Source organism: Patiria miniata, unplaced genomic scaffold, assembly GCF_015706575.1.
Source record: "Patiria miniata isolate m_02_andy unplaced genomic scaffold, ASM1570657v1 HiC_scaffold_27, whole genome shotgun sequence".
NCBI classification, from domain to species: domain Eukaryota; kingdom Metazoa; phylum Echinodermata; class Asteroidea; order Valvatida; family Asterinidae; genus Patiria; species Patiria miniata.
Window position 1 is genome coordinate 1,272,549 of NW_024037066.1, and position 22,523 is coordinate 1,295,071.

The following is a 22,523-nucleotide window of genomic DNA, read 5'->3' on the forward strand; positions in this document are numbered from 1 at the left end:
CTGATGACTGCAAATGGTGCCCCACTAAACTTAATGCAAATATATGAGAGTCCAGAGAGGCCACATAAAGCTTATTCTCGACCATAACCCAATCTAAAAGCACGTTAAAATTGTGCAGCAGCAGGATTCCAGTCAAACCAGTGAGTTTGGCGGTTTTGAGACATCATCTTTCATTGAAAAAAAACTTTTTCATTTTGCCGACGCGCATGGCTATGGCGACGCGCGCACATACCAGAAACCGGAGACTTTTTTTTTTGGCCTAATGTAATACGGATTCAATTATCTGGGTTGTAATCTAGTCTGGGGAGGGGGGGGGGGGTTGATAATGGCACAACTGTTTTGTTATATCATGACATTATTTTTTTTTATAAATTTAATGAGTCTTTAAGATGAAACAATATGCTGATAAAAATCATCGTATTAGAGTGTCATGGCCGAGCAGTTAAGAGCACCGGACTCAAGCTCTGGTGTTTCTGATCAGCAGAGTGTGGGTTCGCGTCCCGGTCTTGGCACTTGTGTCCTTAAGCAAGACACTCAACCATTATTGCTTCGTCCTTTGGATGGGACGTAAAGACGTCGGTCCCGTGTGTTGTGTAATGCACGGTAAAGAACCCAATAACACTTATCGCTAAGAGAAGAGGTTTGCCCCAGTGTTCCTGGCAGTGGCTGCAACATGTGCCGCAGCAGTTTGAAAATCCTTGTCAGGCGCTACATAAAACGGGTCTCATATTTCAAATACTTCATTTACCTGTCTTCAAATTAAATTCATATTAATTAGCGCCTTGAGTACCTAATTGTTGGTAGATATGTGCGCTATATAAGACTCCAGTATTATTTTTTTTATTATAAAACTGTCATTTTTGTAAAGACATGACTTTTTTTCAGTTTTATTGCCCTATGAATTTTGACTGAGCAGTCCAAATCTTTGGTCTTCGATAATTTGCCAAGCGAATGGATCCATGTTGACGCGTGCATGCCCCAGGTAACATCACCAACAATGTGCGCAGGGTCTATTCTAGCTGTGCTGTACAAGGCAGCAGCGATGAAAAATAATTAAAAGTCTTGAGAACGATGAAAGTTGATGTTGCCAGGTAACATGAGGTGATGCACTCCGTGGATTTCCGCAGTAAGTCCATAGAGCTAGGACCCAAGGAGTCAGAACTCTTGGGCAATTTACATTTCGACCATTAACAATCCAATCCCTCGAGAATGTCCATAGCTAAAGCACTGTGACCGCAAGCCTGGGCCATTCATTTTGTGACTGCAAGCGGCCTTTGAACACGATGATTGCCGCCGCCTTTTTAGTTGGTAACCAACAACCTCCCTATATGCTGCAAAATGAGTCTGTCACATCCCTTCTCTTTTTTGAAAAATATATTTTACGACAAAATAGGTTTTAACAACTGCGCAGTTGTTAGATGTGAGTTAGGAACTCAAGTTATCGATGGGCAGTTGTTGGTCCTTGAAAGCACTATGTGTCCCTGCAATTTGAAGATAAATTGGATTTTTTTCAGATAATTTATGTCTTCGGATATTTTAGTTGTCAATGTATCATTTTATGAAATGTGATTTTTGGGAAATTTCACAAGTTTTCATACTAAAGGTACAGAGCATTTTGTTCATCATAAAATGATTGTTTCAGTGCTGTTGACCACATTGATATAAAGTATCATCCAACTGCGAACAAACACTTCAAAATCATTCATTTTTGGCGATGTATGACAACTACGCATGCGTATTTACCATGGTACTGTTTACAAAGCAATGCAAACTCTTTTCTTCTAGCATTAGTGAGCGTGAATCTCTATTGTGTAGAGATTAGCTTGGTGAGCAACTGAGCAAGATGGCCGCCAGGTGCTTCTTATTGTTGCTTCGAGCGCAGCCTTTTACGTTTGAAGTCTTGGGGTTCCAACTCCTTGGGTCCTAGCTCTATGGTAAGTCATACAATGAACATTTGCAGTACGTCACGTGAACAGTTCTCAACCAATGACATTTCACAATCCAATACCATGGTATAATAAGAAATTGAGAGGTGTGCATTCATGGGTAGTATGAGAACTGGGTACCCTATTGAAATATATAACATGGGTAAAGAAACCCAAATCCAAAATTCAAATCGCCGAAGTTGTCCAAAGGGCCATATAGCCAGTGGCGTACCCAGGATTTGGCTTTGGGGAGGAGGGGGCTCGCAAATTTTTTTTGGTTTCAAATTTTTGAGAAGTCAAATTTTTTTCACAAAAAAATTGCCAAAATTGTTGGCCGCAGAAAAAAAATTGTTTTTTTTTTTTTTTTTTTTTTTTGGGGGGGCTATTTTGACGTTGGTGGCGCCACTTACACCCCCATCGTACTTTTCGAAAAAAGGCACGCCCCCCCCCCTTCCGGGTGCGCGACTGCGGTGAGCATCATCTGTTGGGCAATTCCACGGTTACTCACATTACATTTTTGATGTACTTTTGTGTGTCCTTCGGCTGTAATTACCTTACTGAAAAGGTTTAATAACTGTTATCCCCATGGTAGATAGAGTAGACCTAGACCTACCTAAGCACCAAAGACGACATCCAGAAAAATGTGTTATATATGATAAACAAGACGCACAAAATTGGTTACTCTCGCTACGAAAATGTAACGTGAGTAACCATGGAATTGCCCTGTTGCATAAAAATGTCCATAAATGTGAAATCTGTTTCAGTTGAAATTCCATGTAGTCAGGTTTTAATTTTTAAGATTCCCCACAAACCTTTTTTCCACCATTGTCTGAGAAGTAACTAAGTAATTTGTACAGTTTGTAACTGGTACCCGATCCCATAACCTGGAACCGGTTCCTGACATCAACGGTCGGGTACTCGGTAACAATGCACACCCGTAAAGAAATTTTGACAAACGTCAACATTTCTTGACAAATAAATTTGTACCAAATAATACCATAAGGAATAACAAAACCGCTTGATATGGACATACCTTGTGCGACCCCCAGCGCACCATAAACCCCCAGGTAACGGTCTCGCACCTCTGCAGGCTGTGTGCCGTTGATTGGAGTCTCATTACTCCACTTGCTGAGCCAGACATTGGACAGGACGGAGGCAAGATTGAACAGGACAAAGAACAGAATGACGAACATGAAGACTACGGTACTCAGAGCATTGATGTAGGCTTTGAAGACCGCCAGCTGAACCTGAATTGGACAAAAAAATGCATAAGACAAGAAACACAATAAATGGGGCCACTTATCTACCGTCACGTTTATAGCAGTTTTTCCAACAGTTGTGATTTTTTTTGGTTAAATACCTGAAACCACCAAAGAAGAATTTCAACACAACACATGAATGGACATGCAGCCTTTTGCTAAAGATGATTTGAGTTGATTACTTATACTGCTTTTTGACATTATCCTCAAATTTCCATCAAAAAGTGGATGGAAAACTTAGGTAACTTTTTCCGTCCATTTTTGATGGAAATATGAGGGTGATTTTAAAAATTAAGAAAGAAAGAAATGATTCAACAAATATTACATGTATTATAAGCCTACATGAACATGTCCATTCACATTTCAAAAACTTTTTGGTTAGTTTCAGGTACTGTAAAAAAAAATTAAAAATACAACCATTGGAAAAACTGCTAACGTGACGGCTGCAAAGTGGCCCCCTTTATTGTTTATCTTGTCATAACGCTTTTCACAAGACGACTGAACCGAGTCTTTAATGAGAGCACGTGGGTTAGAAGTAAACCATTCAAAAAGGACCCAAAAAAGTTTGTACGTCAACTGTGCAGTAATGATACGAAACCTGCAACTTTTCAAAGTATCAGTTCAGTTGTGTGTAAATCAATACGGGGTGAGTCAAAAAAAGCGAAACCCAAATGACGGGACCATTGTTTTAGTGAAGTTCTGCATGTAGCACTTTCAAAATCTAGGATATGAAAGCCCAACTCGTAAGCTTTCTTTTAGTACAAGAATCATTCAAATCGCCATGCTTTGTTGCGCAGCAGCACTGTTGCGCAATACACTTATGAACAATTTCATGAAACTTGGCGTAGCTGCACAACGTTTTTTGATAATATTCTAAACATCTTGGACGAGGATAATAAAGGCATTTATGACGGCTGTTTTTGTGTATGATTATGTTGTCCGACTTTCTTCGGAATCGTGCAGCAACTCTAAACATTCTGTCATGAGTAAAATTACAGCTCGTTATTTATCTCAAACACAAAACTGTGAGTGTGCTGTATCAACTTGACAAGTTGTGTAATGACAGGTTACACGACAATCACGGGTTGCTAGGAAAGTAAGTTATTTTCAGTCGCTACGCCACAACCTACGCCACCTAAAATGATTGCGCGAGTTACACCATATTTTGTTGCTCTATTCGCCGACATACTCACTATGAAACTTTCATGAAGTGTGTCACAACTGAAATATGGCGCAGTGTACGCACTTACGCGATAAATTGTAATTGTAAGTGCAGTCACACCATCACGTAAATTTCTGTGAAATCGGCTGTAGGGGAGCGTTACTCTGTTGCTTGTGGGCCGTAACTGGGGCCATAACTGCAAACTATGTTTTTCAGGGTACACTGAAAAACCAAGGACTGCTTTATACAGCTTAAAGGGAATGTACATCATTGGCTTTTGCTGTAATTTTCAGAAATGAACTATTTGGGGGGTTAGTATATTAGATCACATATTGTTACACTGACATTTTTGAAGTTTTGTGTTCGAAAATGCTTGAAAAACCAAGAAAAAAAACCAAACAAGTAGTCTGGTTCCCTGACTCCACTAAAGATGAAATGGATCAAAAATGCCGGAAAATAATATTGTAAGGTAAGGGAACCAGTCTTGCTGACCTACACCCGTTCATGAACATGGAGAAGCAAACAAAATTTGGACAGAAAAAAAAAACGTACATTTAAAGCAGTAGTTGAAATATAGTTAGGTTTTTCCAACGGTGGTCGGCCGACCACCGTTGGAAATGTATACAAAAGTACAATTTTTCTTGAAAATGACTTCACACCAGGTGCCATAACTTTACAGGATGCTTTAGACTGTCATTTACCAACATCCTAGTAAGGTATTTCGTAACAACTTGGTAGTTTTATTTTTCGATGTTTGCAAATGTTGTATTTTCCCTTTAAACCTGAATCAAAAGCTGTCAAAACTCCAGGAGTCGCACTGAAGTACATTAGAATGGTTGTCAGTCTCATGACTTACAGTGCCGGTTTCGGAGGTCTCCTCTTCTATCAACGTATCGCCATCCTCTGCCTTGGCCATGGTCTGCTTGCCTCTCTCATCAGGGGTCCTCTCCTCGGGGAATGACTTAGGCTCATGAGTGATCACATCTCCCGAGATGGAGCCCATCCTGGACAGGGGAGGGAGGAGTCATATGTTTTCATTTATTCATTTCAGTATTTACAAATATTAAAACTAGCTAATTCCACTGAAAAGTCACAAACAGACAAGAGCAAAGTGATGATCTTCTCCAGACAAGAGAAGGGATGAGGCAATATCCCCTCCCATAACTCTGCAGGATCGAACACAAACAAACATGTAAGAACAAAGCACCGGAAAAAAAAAATATGAAAATTACATACAGAAAAGGGACACTTCAAGCCAGCATAACAGGTTAAAAGGGGTTGTTAAAAAACATGGCAATTAAAAAGAAATAACTTGAGTAGGTGAGCAGTAAAAAAAACGAGGGGGAAGTGATAAAAATGGGGGGTGAGAGGCAAAAAAAAGAACAAAATTTAGTCAATGGTCCAATCCGAGTCGTATTTAGAAGAAAAAAAAAAACGCTATAGGACGCAGTAACTGCACACTGGCTAATAGCTTTGGCAGGTTTCTTGGCCTCCCTTTTCATGGGCTTATTTCTGTCTGTCACGAGGGGGAATAGAGATTGAAGCCTTGTTAGGTTATTCTGTGTAAGGAATCCCCTACTACCAACTTCTAAACAAACCAGATTTACTGTTAACAATACAATCAGGTGTGGACAACACCCTGTTTATGGTTTCTATTATTAGCCCCACATGTTCTGATACACCGTGCCCTCTGGAGACATGCACACAATAGGGAACAAAACATTGTATACGTCTCCACAGGGCAATTTCTATAGATGAATACGTCTCCATCAGGTTTTCACGAAATAAACATGGATTTTACTCAAAAACTAGGAATTTCCAAGGTATGTTGATCCGTCGCAAATGGTAGAGTTTTAGAAAAGGGATATTAAGTCCGAATTTCAGCCAAGGAAATTAATTCTGGTTAAAAAAAGAGCATTTTGAAACTGTACTTTCAAACTCGAAAACTTTACTACACGAGAACAAAGAAATGTCTCCACAAGGATACAAATTTCAGTATGTGTGTCATGGTTTGTTCACCCAGTTAGCACTGGAGGATGTGTCAACAAGATCTGGTAATGTATATTGACAGGGGCGGGTGACAGGTTATATCATCACGCTTTCCTCGAGTCTCTGGTGATGAGCGTGTATACATGTGAGTCGTTCCCATTGGTTTTGTACAGACTATGTTTTGAACTTGAACACTGTACATGGCCTGTTGTCGTAGCTAATATCGCTCCATGGCAGGGCCTAGGAGTGTTGCACAATATGAAGTTACGCTGAGAATACAAATACTGTACAAATGTCTCTCAAGAGTCATTTTTGTGGTGTTTGACTTAAAGGGAATATACATCATTTGCTTTTGCTGTAATTTTCAGAAATGGATGGAATTGGGGGGTTGGAAATATATAGCAAATATAGTTACACTGACTTTTTTTAGGTTTTGGGTTCGAAAATGCTATAAAAACCAAGAAAAACAATCATTTTCCTGTAGTCAAGTTCCCTGACTCCATTTAAGAAGAAACAGAGCAGTTTACATACATTGGGGAATTGTAAGGTCAGGGAACCAGTCTAGCTGGCTTGTACCCATTCATAGGTGTGTAATCGATTGCAAACAAGTGCGATGGTCAACTGGGGCCAGTATTTGAAAAAAAACCCAGTTTTTTCCAACGCTGGTCGGCCGATCAGCGTTGGAAATTGATACAAAAATACCACTTTTCTTGAAAATGACAGTATACCAGGTGCCATGATTTTACAGGATGCTTTACACTGTCATTAACTAACAGTCCAGCAAGGTATTTCAAATGATTTGGTAGTTTTATTTTTTGATGTTTGCAAATGTTGTATTTTCCCTTTAATCAGTAATCAGGGGTGTGAGTGACCACTGATAAAAATAGCTGAAAACAGCTGGAAAAAAGTGTAAAAAAGCTGAACTTTGGAAATCTCCTATACTTTTGTACACAGCACGTGAGGGAAAAAAGCTGAAAGCCAAAACAAAAAAAACTGAAATCAGCTTTAAAGCTGAGATTTCACACCCCCGCTTAATTTTAAAATGTTGCCAATATATCTTGTATTCTTCGAAAATGGTGTTTTTCGGCAGAAAATAATCCCGGCGGCAAGTGGTTAAATCGCTGAGAATCCTACAAATAAATTCTTTTCTTTTTTTGTACATCAAACAAGTTTTCTGTTGACAAAGGCAAATCTAGGGGTTCATAAGGTATCACCCGACAACTACAAAGAAGATAGCAGGACATATTTTCTGGAATGAAGAAATGGCTATGCGCTTATACTCCCCTTCCCTTTGCCAAATTTCTGAGCATATGAAGACCCTGGGGTTCTCTTACATGATAGACTCAGCAAGTTTCTGGCTCTGGTCCGCTTCTGATAGCATGGCGATGGAGCTGGTTGCCTCCTCATTCAACGTCGCCATCTGCTCGGATAAGGATGGATCTATAAGCAAAAGATAAAGGAGTCAAGAGTAAGCAGCCAATACAATGTAGACTTTATCCGACTACTAAAATTTGCTGACTGAAGTCCATTTGTGACGTATTTATACCTGCGCAAAAGCAAAGCGCCAACGCTTCTAGTTAATAGTCCTGCACCCGATTTCATCAAACTCTTCGTAACTTACGATGCATCACAGCGATGTGACGCGTCGTATCTCTACGATGCGTCGCAGCTGCGACGCGTCCTGCGATCCATTTCACGAAACACGTCGTAAGTGCGACGCGTCGTAGGTGTATTTATAGCACAACTCGATGACTGTTTTATGTATTTAGTCAGCGTACAGTAAATAGTCGTCTGATATTCAACAAACAGTCGTCGGATCTCAGCTCGAAATTTGTTAAAACGTAAAACAAAATGGCGGCCGTGCGATGCAATTTTGAAGGAAAACAAGCTCTCATTGGACTGTATAGCTACTTTGAAATTTCAACTCTAATATTCCGGTCTAATTCATAATTATTCAATGAATTTCCTATTTACAACTTTACACACATTGCTTCGGTATTATAATCTCGTTAATGTAATGTTCATGGCATAAAACTGGCTTAGAAATTATTCTTCTTATTTTGCGATGACCACTAGACACGTCTTAACTTGCGATGTGTTTTAAGCCGTTGTCAAGGAACTTACGACGCATTCAACACATCGCAAGTTTCGTGAAATGGAAGATACGACGCGTCGCGAGTTGCGACGTGTTACATGTCATAACTCAAGTTGCGACACGTCGCAGCGCTTCGTGAAATCGGGTGCTGGCTCCCTGTTGCCCTTTATGATGCGCGCGGCTATTGGTAACCAACTCTGGTTGAAACTAGTCGACAAGAAGAAGTCCAATCATCGTTCATTCAAGTAAAGTTAATCAAACTATGGTTGACTATGGGCTCCGTGTACAAGTACCCCCTCAACGGCCAGAAAGAGAGAGAGATGGGGGAGACCTAGACTGGTTCCCGATCCATCCACTTCGTATTTCAAATGATCCAAAGTTATTGGGGGAGGGGATAGTCTAGGAGACCATCGCAAGTTAAATTTGAACGAAGTTGTGTGCCAACGACGCCTGGCGCTTACGCGAAGATGCTGTGGCTAATAGCTTTAGCACATTCAGGTAGTCGTGCGTACTTCACGCGCGAACCAGTACAGTACAGTACGCACATGCCCTCTTTTGTTGGCCCACTGAGCCCATAGTTCAGAGCCCATAGTTCACACCTGAACTTGCTCTACGCTGTTAGGGTTTTCTTTTCATAACTCATACCTCGGATGTCTTTTCTCTCATCATCCAACGTTCCCTTACTGTAGTTCCGCAGGAATTCAGCGAAGGCCTGGTTGCATGAGAGCAGCTCCTCGTAGGAACCGGCCTCTGTGATCTCCCCCTCCACCAAGACGACGATGTGATCAACTTGAGGCAGGAAGCTGATGCCGTGAGTGACTAGAACCCGCGTCTTGTTCTTGAGGAGTCCCTTGGGCCCGAGCACCTTGTCAAAGATGTGCTTGCCGACGTGGGAGTCCACGGCACTCAAGGGATCGTCTAGGAGATAGATGTCGGCATCGTTGTAGACGGCCCGCGCCAGGCTGACACGTTGTTTCTGACCACCGCTAAGGTTGATTCCCTGGTCAAGTGTAACGACAAGTAATATTCAAATAAAACACATTCAATTCTGCACGTCTATGGTCGCCATGCTCGAGTTTCTCAATGTTGAAAAAGAGATATGTGATGCACCATTTCAATGCCATCTTTCCTGTGACATAAGAGCAGTTAGGCCACATGCAATCAATATGTACATGTATGTGTACATGCATTGACAGTTCAATATTTAGCAGAAACCCTGCCACTGGTTCCCGCCTCCTGGATACATTTTCATACAGAACGATAATGGAGGGACTGGAAAGCAGTCTGCACACCAACCATTTTATATAAGTGAATCATTTTTTCAACATGCAGCATGTCATGCATGTGTGAACCAGTGTCTAGTGAAACCGACATGAGTGTCCTCCCAACAGAGTGAAAGGAGAACATCGGTTTTTGTAATGAATGGAAATTTTGAGCCCGAAAAATGCTGTTTCTCAGATAATAACCGGAGAATTTAACTTAAGTAACAGCATAAGCCAGTTCTGTATTTCAATGACCCGGGGTCATTTGGGATAACATCGCTGACGTGATGTTACGTGGTGTTACGCGCACGCCCATTCTGCTGGTAATTTACACGTAAGCGTCGTGCGCCCGCGTTCAAGCGCCTTCGAAACGTTCGATTATCCCAAATGACCCGTAACCATTATCATTGTGCACATGTGCAGTTGGAATACCGAACTGGCTTATTACATGGTATATATCAAGACTAATACAGTAGGCATGGTAGGGAAGATATCGTATTGACACTAATGCAGCACCCTCCCCGACCCTCCAAAATCCACCAGAAATTTAAAAAGATTTTGCAGGAAGGTACAGCTCGTTATTATTCAACCTCAGGCAAAACTGCCTGGAGATATAGAATAATGAGCTAAAACAAACACAAAGAATGACCAACCAACAGACAGCCTCACCTTTTCCCCGATTTCCGTCAGGTCCCCACCGGGAAGCATGTCCAGGTCTGGTACCAAGGCACAGGCCTCAATCACCATATGGTACCTGTCCTCCTCCAGTGCTTTACCAAAGGTGATGTTGTCCCTCAGGGTGGCGTTCTGGATCCACGCCTGCTGTGGCACATAGGCGACCGAACCCTGAAAGCAACACAACAAAATTAAAGGTAGGGCCGGCATCTGTACTAGAAAGCAGGAGGTCGTGGGTTCGAGTCCCACCCGAGTGATTTTTTCCAACTTTCACTCGGGAGGTAACACACTGAGTATACAGTGTTTACACGTGGGTGAAGGGCAAAACCTAATTTGATTTACAACAAAACTGGTAACAAAGCTGTGGGCACGTTCGATGATTGGGCATTGGTCAACTTGTGGTTGTTTTCTTCACTTATGTTGCAATACACAACAACTTGATAGGCTAGTCCAAAATAGCCACCAAAATAAAGACTTGGTCCAAAAAAAAGACTTGGCAGCACTCACAAAATTAAAACACAGAAACCAACACTGACACCCAGTTTTATTTAAAACTTATTATGGAGAACCGAAGTGAATACGTCACGCGAACAACATGTGTGTGAAAGACATTAGCGCGTGATTCAGCCCGAGAACCAAAACACGCGCATACTCCATTCGTTTGCACTACACTTTATGATTCTAAATGACGTCACACTTCGGTACGCCATTAAGTCTCTTTTTTTTTTTAGGAAAACTGGATTATTTTTAGAAATTACATGACTTTATAGTCATTCCAAATTTCACAAAAATCTGGTAATGCCCTCCCAAGATCCTGGGGAGGTGCGAGTACAATCCACCTGCTTTGAAAACAAATACATCAACTCTTAAGTCCTATCAGAGTGATTACTTCAGAGAGACAACAAGCCTCTGTAGTAATGACGTCACACTTTGTTTACATGTGCACTTTCCTATGGAGCCAGTGGGGGCCCACGGTCCACTGAGCACCGTAGGAAAGCACACACATAAGCAAAGTGTGACGCCATTAGTACAGAGGCTTATTGCTGTACCTTCACAGCGACTGTTCCTTGTAGTTTGTCCATCTCTCCTAGTAGAGCTGACAGCATGGAGGATTTACCCGCTCCCACCTGGCCTACAACGGCAACAAGATGCTCATCCTTGATCTTAAGATTGATGCTGAAAACAAATCAGATTAAAAGAAAAAATAACAATAAGGCCAAAAAAATAAAATATTCAGTCTCTGGTCAGACCAAAGTTCCGGAATTGACGCGGCCACGCGTTGTTTTTTTTTTTTTTTTTCGCTTTTTTTTTTTTTTTTCAAGCTTGGATTGTACAGACAAGGTGGGGTACTATTTTGCTTTTTTGGTGTCCTCATGTACATTGGTGTCCTCCAAGCTTTCGATCATTTGCCTTGGTGCAATTTTCCATTCCTTGGTGCTCTTTGGTAAAAAAAAATTGAGGAGGTGCAGAAATAGAGGACGCTGTTGGAGCTACCGAGGAACATTTTGGGAAAAAAAAGATCAACGCGCATGATTAAAATCGACGTGCGCGCTGACCAGAGACCGACTTATTTTTATTTTTTTTGCCTAATAGATTTAATTGTACATTTATGTTATTCTAAAATGAAAGAGAGGGTGATTATGTGTGTGGATATGCAGGGCGAGTAAAACAAACCGAAACCCAAATGTCGGGACTACTGTTTAAGTGAAGTTTTGCATGTAGTACTTTCTAGGATAGAAAGGAAATCAAAAAAAAGGCAAGTGTTCTTTCAGCAAAACGAAAACAATTCACATGCATTCCTATGAGAATTGTTTTCGTTTTGCTGAAAGAACACTTACTTTTTTGTGATCCGTGGACAGAACTTTAAAACGGTGTAAAAATTCCGTAACTTGAAAAGTACATGAGTGATTTGAATGATTCTTGTACTAAAAGAAAGCTTAATGACTGGGCTTTCATAACCTAGATTTTGAAAGTGCTACAGGCAAAACTTCATTCAAAAATTAGTCCTGCCATTTGGGTTGCTTTTTTTTTTAAACTCGCCCTGTAGAGCGCCGGAACCCTGCAGAAGCCATGTCGGATTCTTGCTGACGTGAAAGGGGTTTCTGAACTCTCGGTTTTGGACCCATGTACATTCCTTGAATTTTTCGCTAGTTTTCTTGGAGAGTAAGCAAGCATGGGTAGGTCACTTGACTGCTTGTCGTTGCTGCTGCCAGCCACACCTTATTGCGAGCCAGCTTGTCTATATTTTACTGTGTTTCTCACGTGGTTTTGCCATGGTTAGCACGCCGCATGTGCATACACATATCGTGTACATGCATATCGTGTAGTTCGCCCAAACATCCTGAGGCATAGGTACACAGGCCGCAACTGCTCCGGTAAGTTTTTCAACTTCGTAAATTTTGATGTTATCTTAAATAGCACTTTACGGCACATTTTTATGCCATGAATACTCAAGGTTGGAAGCCAAGTCTGTATGAAACATTTCTATGGAACAAATCAATGGAAATTGAGGTTTATAGAACCAGAAAAGCAATTTCTCATGACAAGAGATAACCAAGGATAAGGAGAGATGGTTATTTCAAATAATTAAATAATTGAATATTGGATTCATAGTCATTGTTTATTTGTAATTAAATTAATTTCTATTCTTCTGTTTTCTGTTATTTCAGACTGCTGAAGAATGACTGTCGTTTTTCTGTAGTAATAAAATTTTGATCAATTTATAGTGGAATATATACCCAGTGTCACTTTCAAATTTTCTGCGTAACCTTTCCAGCTCGGTTACACAGAGATTTTGGATAGAGTAAAAAGCCAACGAGGTACTGCACAGCAGTCAATTTTGGCGGATTGTAGAAAGTTCCAACTTTCCCGAAACACTAAGAGGGGTAAAAGTTGACTGGTAGTCTCAACTTACTTTCTCAGAATTGGACTTTCGTCTTTGGACCACGAGAATTCACCGTTCTCCACCAAAACAGCCTGGCCTGGGTATTTTAAAATATAAGACAGAGGATGAGCGGAGGAATCAAGCAATAAAAGAATACACATCTGGGGTGGCATGCAGACAGGCAGGAAAACAGCTCAGCATCTCATTTGCTGTGCTTCGCATCTTTTTATTTTTGCCAACGTCATTTTATGAACAAGCAACTTAGCCTGCGTGTTCTCATAGCGTCTGTGGAGACATCGTCACTGATATTTTCCACAAGAAAATACAGTAGTAGGAAAGCTGCATTTTCCACAAGAAAGTTGTAAAAAATTCACAGACTTTTACAAAAGCAGGATTTGGGACAAGAACCTGCTTGACATAACCAGATACAGATATTTCAACAACTACATAAAAAGTGACATATAATAGAGTCAATAAACATTAAATAAACATTCGTAAATAACCCAAGACAGTTTACCCAATCCTAATGGTCGAGAGCCCGTCACGTGGCCAGTTTTTAATCGGTCGATTAATTTACATGGCTGGCTGGTCTTAAACACTTTTTCAGTGTCACATGAAATTTGGACTCCTATGAAATCCGGTGCCAGCACCATTTTATTGGTAGTCTATGTAATAGACCACGGCGAACAGATTTACTGATTAATTAGGCAAGACCCCGCATCTTGACTTCCTAGATTTTGACCAATCAGCGGGCGCTTTCTATAGGTCTATCGGGTCTTCGGTCATTCATCCGTTGCGCATCATAGACATGGATTTAAAAAAAAATGTCACGACGCACGGCGCTCGGTATCATGTTACGCGAATGCGCTCCCGGCTGTTGTTGTATTACAAAACGCTTTCCTTTCGAATTGACCAATCATGGCGCGCGGTGTTCTGTATCATGTTACGCGAATGTGCTCCCAGCTGTTGTTGTATTACAAAACGCTGCATACGAATTGACCAATCACAGCGTTAGTCCTGATTTTGGGATGAAATGACGTCACGGTTTATTAAAGTCGTCTCCGATTGGCTGGCGCGCGGCTTGCATAAATCTGCACGCTTTGACATATCAGACGTTAGACAGGAGATGGCTCCGTGGATAACGGGTGACACTCAGTCTATTTTATTGGTTGAAAGTTTACAAACCTCACATAGTCATGCAAAATACTACCAGTGAGTCAGTATGTCATAGCCCTAAATTCACACTACACCGGTACATCTGTTTTGTGCGCCACGTCACGCAGTACTCGCGTCAATCTCCATAATAGGAGTCGTTAACAGAGGGCCATACCATTGTATAGCTAGAGGGGTGTGTTGATAATTACCCGAGGTGAAAATTGTCAGCATCCAGACTCCGACCGGTATTAAACCAGAGTGTTTAACACCTCCTTATCACACATTTATTCCCTTAGTAATTAAAGGGAATATACATCATTTGCTTTTGCTGTAATTTTCAGAAATGGATGGAATTGGGAATATATAGCAAATATAGTTACACTGACTTTTTTGAGGTTTTGGGTTCGAAAATGCTATAAAAACCAAGAAAAACAATCATTTTCCTGTAGTCTGGTTCCCCGACTCCATTTAAGAAGAAACAGAGCAGTTTACATACATTGGGGAATTGTAAGGTCAGGGAACCAGTCTAGCTGGCTTGTACCCGTTCAAGGTGTGTAATCGATTGCAAACAAGTGCGATGGTCAACTGGGGCCAGTATTTGAAAAAAAGCCAGTTTTTTTCCAACGCTGGTCGGCCGATCAGCGTTGGAAATTGATACAAAAATACCACTTTTCTTGAGAATGACAGTATACCAGGTGCCATGATTTTACAGGATGCTTTACACTGTTATTCACTAACAGTCCAGCAAGGTATTTCAAAATGATTTGGTAGTTTTATTTTTTGATGTTTGCAAATGTTGTATTTTCCCTTTAAGATAAAGTTATGAACAGATCAAATTTTCTGTACGCACCAATTTCTCTCGTTTGGGATGAAACGTTGGACAGATCCAATTCATCACTCTTGAGGAAGCTCTGTATTCGCTTCACCGACACACTTGCCTGAAAATTAGGAACCAAACCTTAGTTATGATAATAATAACAAATAATAATTTGGGGGGCTAATCATCCTTACTCGCAGCAGACGCTGAGTTGCGAAGGACGCAGCTCTGCAACATGGTCGAACCAAAGGCATGTAAAGGCGCCTGAGGCAGCCGCCATGCGACCCATGCCTGACCACACAGCAAGATTGAAAGTGTTGATTTTTGCGGAGGGAGGAAAACCTGAGAGCCCGGAGAAAAACTCTCATGGCACAGGAGAGAGTCTACGAACAACTCTACTCACGTGTGACCCCTGCCAGGAATCGAACCCAGGCCACGGTGGTGAGAAGCGAGCAGTTTACGCACTACGCCACCCATGCTATGTTATTTTTTATGCTACGTTATATGAAATATAACATATCAAATACCATGCATTAATGGATGTCTGTCCATAGGCAAGACACTTTACAGCAATAAAACAGATTCATATTACACTGCATCATCAAGCATTTTCCTCAAAAGATGACACTTCTCACATATGTGACTGGCTCCACAAAAAAAGGGTATTATGTCGCAAAAAAGTGAAATTGAGTTATATACATGATTGGAAAGCCCACAATGTAAGCTTTCATTTGGTACATAATAGAGCTCCATAGCCCCTCCCATTCTGGAGATATGACATATTTGCATATTAATTACTTCCTTGGAGTTCAAATTACACAACTGAGAAAACAGGCTTTGAAATAGCTGGCTAAGTGCAGAACAACAGAACGATGCACACAAAATGGTTGTTTTTTTCCCACTTTGTTCATCAAAATCAACATTTCTGTGAATGAAACCTAAACTCTAGGTATTAATAAAATTATTCATGACAAAATATGAAAATCACATTTTGACGAAATTTTCACCCTCTCAACGTTGAGCGGGCCATTACACAATCATGCTCAGCACGACTTAATACCCTTTTTTGTGGAGCCGGTCACATATATGTGCTTCATTGTTTACATGCCGTACCACATAGGCAAAGGTGGATACAAATGTCAAGTCAATAAATACCGGTAGCCATTCCTGTTTTTATAGACCACGTGACTTGTTATGACGTTATGCTGACAGCAACCGCCGGGCAACCCACACATTCAGGCATATTTTGCATGTTATTTGGCCCTCATTAAACAGTACAGCGCGTCCCAAAATACCCGCAATTTTTTTTTTTTGCGAGGCTCTAGCGTCGTCGTGGAAACACATCCCGCCATTATTTTGATATCATTTTAAAGCTTGGAATCTGAACTTTTTCCCTGGTGAGTATTGGTTTGATATAAAGGGATAAAGATAAGATTCTTGTTAAGCTTTAAAATGATATAAAATTAATATTTCCGGTTGATGCGGGTATTTTGGGACGTGCTGTTTATGCCAACACTTTCAAATAATTTATGTTTGTTCAAAGTAACACAAGGAAATTGACTAGAGCTGGGTTTGAACCTGCGACCTCCGGATTGCCGTTCCAGTGCTCAACCAACCAAGCTATCCAGCCCTATGTTGGCAGTTCCCCAATTTTGTCAATGTCTTTGTTCAAGGGGCGCTAGTCAGAATCGGTATCGTAATTTCTTCGAACGGTGGGAGACATCGGTCATTCGGGAGACATTTTCATGTCTCCCTAATGTCACAGCCCCCCTTTAGAGGCACACTTTTATTGTCGCAATTAGGTTATATTTGTTGCTCGTGGTCTAATCAGTAAACATAGCGAAATTCATGGAAAAAGGACAACGGAATATTGGGTTAGGGCACATTTAAGTTTGAAAAAAAAATTGTGCACAAGTCTATGGGGATGTCTCCCAAATGTCCAATCCAGGGTAATTTTAATAATTATTATTATTAACTTGTGACTAACTTGTGATTTTCTTTGGTTTGTAAACGGCTTGAGATTGACGTGCAAGTGTCTTTGAGATTTGCATATGATTGGCTTGAGATTGACTTGTGTTGGACTAGTGATTTTCTTGCGATTGACTTGTGATTGACTCCATAAGAACCAACTGTCACACCAGAACAAATTTAGAAATGGAGGCGTTAACGGTGCCTACCTGAATGACTTGTGAGATGGCACCAGGCAACATGGCCAGGGGCATGCGGAGGACATTGAAGAGAGCCAGGGAGACGAAGGCCTTCTCAGCATCTAAGATGTTACTCTCGTCAGCGTTGACGTAGATGGCAAAGGTGGATAACAAGACCTAAATAGATTGACAATCAGAAACATACATGTATGCCACAACAATCCTGCAGTAGTGGGCGAGTAAAAAAAAACGAAACCCAAATGTCGGGACCATTGTTTTAGTGAAGTTCTGCATGTAGCACTCTTAAAATACAGGAAATGAAAGCCCAATTCATAAGCTTTCTTTAAGTACAAGAATCATTCAAATCACTTACTTTTCACGCTACAAAATTCCACCGTTTTAAAGTTCTGTCCACGGATCACAAAAAAAGGTGTGCATTCTTTCAGCAAAATGAAAACAATTCACACACATCCCTATGTGATTTGTTTTCGTTTTGCGGAAAGAACACGTACACTTTTGTGTTCCGTGGACAGAACTTTAAAACGGTGGTTGTTTTTAAAATTCTGTAACTTGAAAGTTACATGAGTGATTTGAATGATTCCTGTACTAAAAGAAGGATTATGAATTGGGCTTTCATACCCTAGATTTTGAAAGTGCTACATGCAGAACTTCATTAAAACAATGGTCCCGACATTTGGGTTTCGCTTTTTTGCACTCACCAAGTATAATTTCATGAGCACCGTACACTCAGTGTTGCCTGAAGGCTTGCAAGGAAAAAATTTCAAATTCACAAGCTTACTTGGGTAGGACTTGAACCCAGAACCTCCTGCTTACTAGTGCAGACTTCAGGCATGCAACTGGGTATTGAGACACAACGAGGAAACTCCAAACCACACAAGACTTTGTACAGTACTATTCAATTTGTAATGGCATTCATGAGAAGTGTAAAAAAAACGACGAAATCAGCGGAACAGAGGAAAAGTTACATGCCTGAGACTTCTTACCATTGAACCAAAGAGGTTGCAGGGGTTGGTTGGCTGGTCCACTCCAATCCGACTGGAGTCACAATTTTTTGTGACTCGACTCGAGTCAAGTCGCTAAGGGTAAATGACGCGACTCAACTCGAGTCCCTCATCAAAAGACTTGATTTCAAACAAAGGCTAATACGGCTAATAAGACTCGAGTCCCAAAAATAAAAGCAAAACTTTGCAAAAAAATATTTGCAATGACTTATGGATCAATAGTAATGTTCACGTCACTTTGCGAATACAGTACGGTACAGCGGCCACTTATCATGTACAAACATACAATGTGTCACAGACTACCACCTCATGGTTCTGGAAGGCACAGAATACTATCCAGAAACCGGATTTTAACACATTTTCCAATTCGTTGTTTCATCAGTGGCTTTTGGGCGATTTCTTATAAAGCTCTTGGATTCAAACACCGGCTAAATTGATGCCCTCCTATTTTTTTTCTACAATGCAATTTGACCCGACGCCAAAGCAGCTAGCGTATATAAAATCAAAGTTTCACTTCTTGTTAACTGTTAGTGATACAAATGACTTTATCTCTTGTCTTTTTTTTCTTGTCTTTATTTGTTACAGTGTTTAAATATTTGTGACTCGAATTGACTCTAGCTAAGTATTTGACTCGACTTGACTCGACTTTCTTGACCTAATGACTGGACTCGACTCAACTCGAGTCAATTCTTAAAAACTTACTCAACTCGACTGGAGTTACTTCTTTAAAATGACCTGACTCGACTCGAGTCACATCTTCAAAATAACTCGACTCAACTCCAAGTCACAAAAATCAGTGACTTGTTACAACTCTGTTTATTTGGGACAGCCCTAGGTGCTAATAGGTTAATTGATCAGTAGAGAGGAAAATCTCTAGATCACTGGTCTTGTTCAGCCGCAGAAAGCACTCCTAAGAACAAAGTGAAAATCACAAACACTGGCGTCTGTGACTGGACCAGTCAGTGTTTGGTACCATGGCATGCACATAAAAAAGTGAGACTCGCAAGCTCAGTTTCTCTGCTGAATGTTCCGTGAAATTGGCCAGAGAGAGAGAGAGGACTCACAAAGAACGGAGCACTGGTCCAGACAAAAGTCATGAAGGCACCGAGGACAGCCGCCTTGAGCATGATCCTGAGCTCCTGCTTCCGGATGTCCATGACTTTGTCTTGGAAGGAGGTCTCCCAGGCGTACAGCTTCAGGACTTTGATGCCGTTCAGGACCTCATTCATCAGCTTGATGCGCGCGTCTTTGGCCGCCATCTGCTGGGCCTGGGTTTCCACAAGTGGCGGGGAAAAAAAGGACAGCAATTCCACAAAAACCAAAATTCAAAATAGGATGACATTTGATTCCTCAACAAGAGGGCTTGCAACCTCGTCCCCAGTGCTTACTTTATTTCCAACCGCGTTTCCAATAGTAAACCTGGATAGGAAACTTTCTTCCTGTATCCTGATTGGATACCGCAATTGGCTAGTAATGGATTTTTATCGTGTACTTGGTGCTATTATTCACAACGTGCAGTACGTGTTTTCGCGATCATTCGTCCACGCCTTCTCGAAAATACTAATTTCCTTTCCAATTTGCTCATATTAATATGAAATATGATACTGCATGTTGTCTCGATAAGATCGTAACAGTTTGATTTCAAAAATCGTGTTTTCGTAACTCACGCCGTGCTCGCGCTGCTACGAATTGACTCTGTTTTTACCCCAGACACCGCATACAAAAACAAACGCTAATGTGTAACGCATATCTAGGCACCAGACTGTTCCTCATTTACATACGTGTTCAAAAATCTTGCACATGCAAATGATCCAATACCAGGGTGAGAGAGCAGGTAGTGGCGGGCGCGTACTGCTCGACACCCTGGGGACAAGGTTGGAGGGCTTGGCATTTCTGACTGACTCTGATCAATGACAACTATGGACTCTGCGTGTGAACAGTAGAGGGCACTTTGTGACCATTATTTGGGCGCGTTCATTTAGCTCATCCGGGTCGACACGGGTCAGCCCCGTGCCGTTCCTTAGCTCTGACCTCATTCTTGGGGCTCACCCGGGTCAATTACCACAGACCCTGCTCGGAAAGCGGAGTCAGTGGTGGAAATAAGTCACATGCATGCGTTGTTCATTCCAAGAAACGGAAAAAAAATGGCGGCCGGACAGCGGAAATGTCAAGTGGACTTAAAACTTAACATTATTTGAAGTCTAAAGGTATTCATTTATTGAGTTCATTGCGACCTTTGAGGCTATAATTCCAGCCCAACTTTTTTGAGTTTTGCAACTGACTGAAAAGCAGTAAATCTCCAACTAAAACCCAATCCGAAACGGGTGTTTTTGTCAGTGGCTACTGAAATGTTACTCTCTGGGACAGACTCCTAGGGAATGAAAATAATTACACCACTAACAGACTTACCCAGGTTAACAAACTTAGTAATGGGTTAGGGAAGAAACCACAATACAGATTTACATGGGGCTGGATTCCCTTAAAAGTACAAAGAATAGTTGCCATGGTTTCCGATGCAGATAAGAGTTTTGGAGGATTCAGGAAGGCAATGTACCTGGAATTTGCGGATTTTGACCGCAATGACCCCGTTGATCGGTATGAGCAGGATGGTGACAGCAAAGCCGGCCATGACCACGGGTCCCAGGACCTGCCAGAGCAGATAGAGGGCCAGGACCACCTGCAGCGGGGAGGCCCAGAGGGTGTTGATGTAGGTGCACAGGTCCATGCAGCGCTGGGCGTCTACAGACATCAGGTTGATGATCTCACCGGTGGTCGCGGAGCGCCGGGCTGAGTTGGACAGGAGTAAGGACTGTTGGGGATACCACACACAAAAATACCAGACTGATATGAACCCTAACCACCCTGAATCCATTGAAATCCACACACATAAATACCAGACTGATATGAACCCTAACCACCCTGAATCCATCAAAATCCACACACATAAATACCAGACTGATACGAACCCTAACCACCCTGAATCCATCAAAATCCACACACATAAATACCAGACTGATATGAACCCTAACCACCCTGAATCCATCAAAATCCACACACATAAATACCAGACTGATATGAACCCTAACCACCCTGAATCCATCAAAATCCACACACATAAATACCAGACTGATATGAACCCTAACCACCCTGAATCCATCAAAATCCACACATATAAATACCAGACTGATATGAACCCTAACCACCCTAAATCCATCAAAATCCATACCCATTTTGGAGTAATTTGGCGGATTCAGGCTACTTCCATATTGCATACAGGGGAATTTTTTATGGATTCAGGATTGTAAGCCTAGCTGTACTGCAGGATTTTGATGGACTCAGGATACCTCCATACTGAGCAGTCACCAACACCAACATATTTTGCATGACACAAGAGGTGGATTCTGGCGGATTCAGGATACTTTCTAGTCAAGTGCGATAACAAGGATTGGAGTCTATGAGGTCATTGAGTAAGCTTGGGTAGCGCGAGTTAGATTTGAATCAGAATTTAAAAAGAATTCATTCTAAGTTTAGGATCATGACTCCACTGTTTCCAGGAATCAAATTCTTACAGAGGCCGCATAATTAGCAAATGAGGACAATGTCAGGACCAGGTCTGTGCATCTGAACCAGGCATCCACTGATGTCAGGAACCGGTTCCAGATTATGGGATCTGGTACCCGTAACCAACTTTACAAACTACTTAGTAACTAGTATTCTTTTCAAATTAATTCTATACATTTACAAAACACAACACTGTCTGGCTCCTTCCTACCTGACCGATTTACTCTCTTTGTATCAATCAGGTAGGGCGGGGCTTAAGTCTTCAACAGACACTTCCCGATTACATGTTCCTATTAACACTAAAACCACAGGTGACAAAGCTTTCTGGATTGCTGGCCCCAGGGAGTGGAACAAGATCCCTCAAAACATCCGACTTGCATCGGCAATCATCACCTTCAAGAAATCGCTCAAAACACATCTGTTTCTTTAATCAATTCACTTTCATCTTTACCTCTCATTATCCCCTGGTTCCCTTGAGTTATTCTTAAATTAAGTTTTTTGTTTTGTTTTTGTTTTTGCCTTGTTTATTTGTAGATTTGTAGTTTGTAGTTTTGTACAGCGCTTTGATCT

General features: G+C 41.3%; 1 protein-coding gene across 1 annotated transcript in view; it reads right to left on the reverse strand.

The window, feature by feature from the left end:
- Positions 1-22,523, reverse strand: part of LOC119734340 (multidrug resistance-associated protein 1-like) — a 42,422-nt gene that overhangs the window by 15,383 nt on the left and 4,516 nt on the right. The window contains exons 5-15 of the mRNA XM_038207795.1: positions 20,947-21,201; positions 19,457-19,660; positions 17,401-17,547; positions 15,257-15,344; positions 13,282-13,348; positions 11,417-11,543; positions 10,362-10,538; positions 9,076-9,430; positions 7,670-7,775; positions 5,203-5,350; positions 2,959-3,172 (exon numbers count right to left, since the gene is read on the reverse strand). Of these exons, the coding sequence (XP_038063723.1) occupies positions 2,959-3,172; positions 5,203-5,350; positions 7,670-7,775; positions 9,076-9,430; positions 10,362-10,538; positions 11,417-11,543; positions 13,282-13,348; positions 15,257-15,344; positions 17,401-17,547; positions 19,457-19,660; positions 20,947-21,201 (1,888 nt within the window). The remainder of the gene's footprint in view (positions 1-2,958; positions 3,173-5,202; positions 5,351-7,669; positions 7,776-9,075; positions 9,431-10,361; positions 10,539-11,416; positions 11,544-13,281; positions 13,349-15,256; positions 15,345-17,400; positions 17,548-19,456; positions 19,661-20,946; positions 21,202-22,523) is intronic.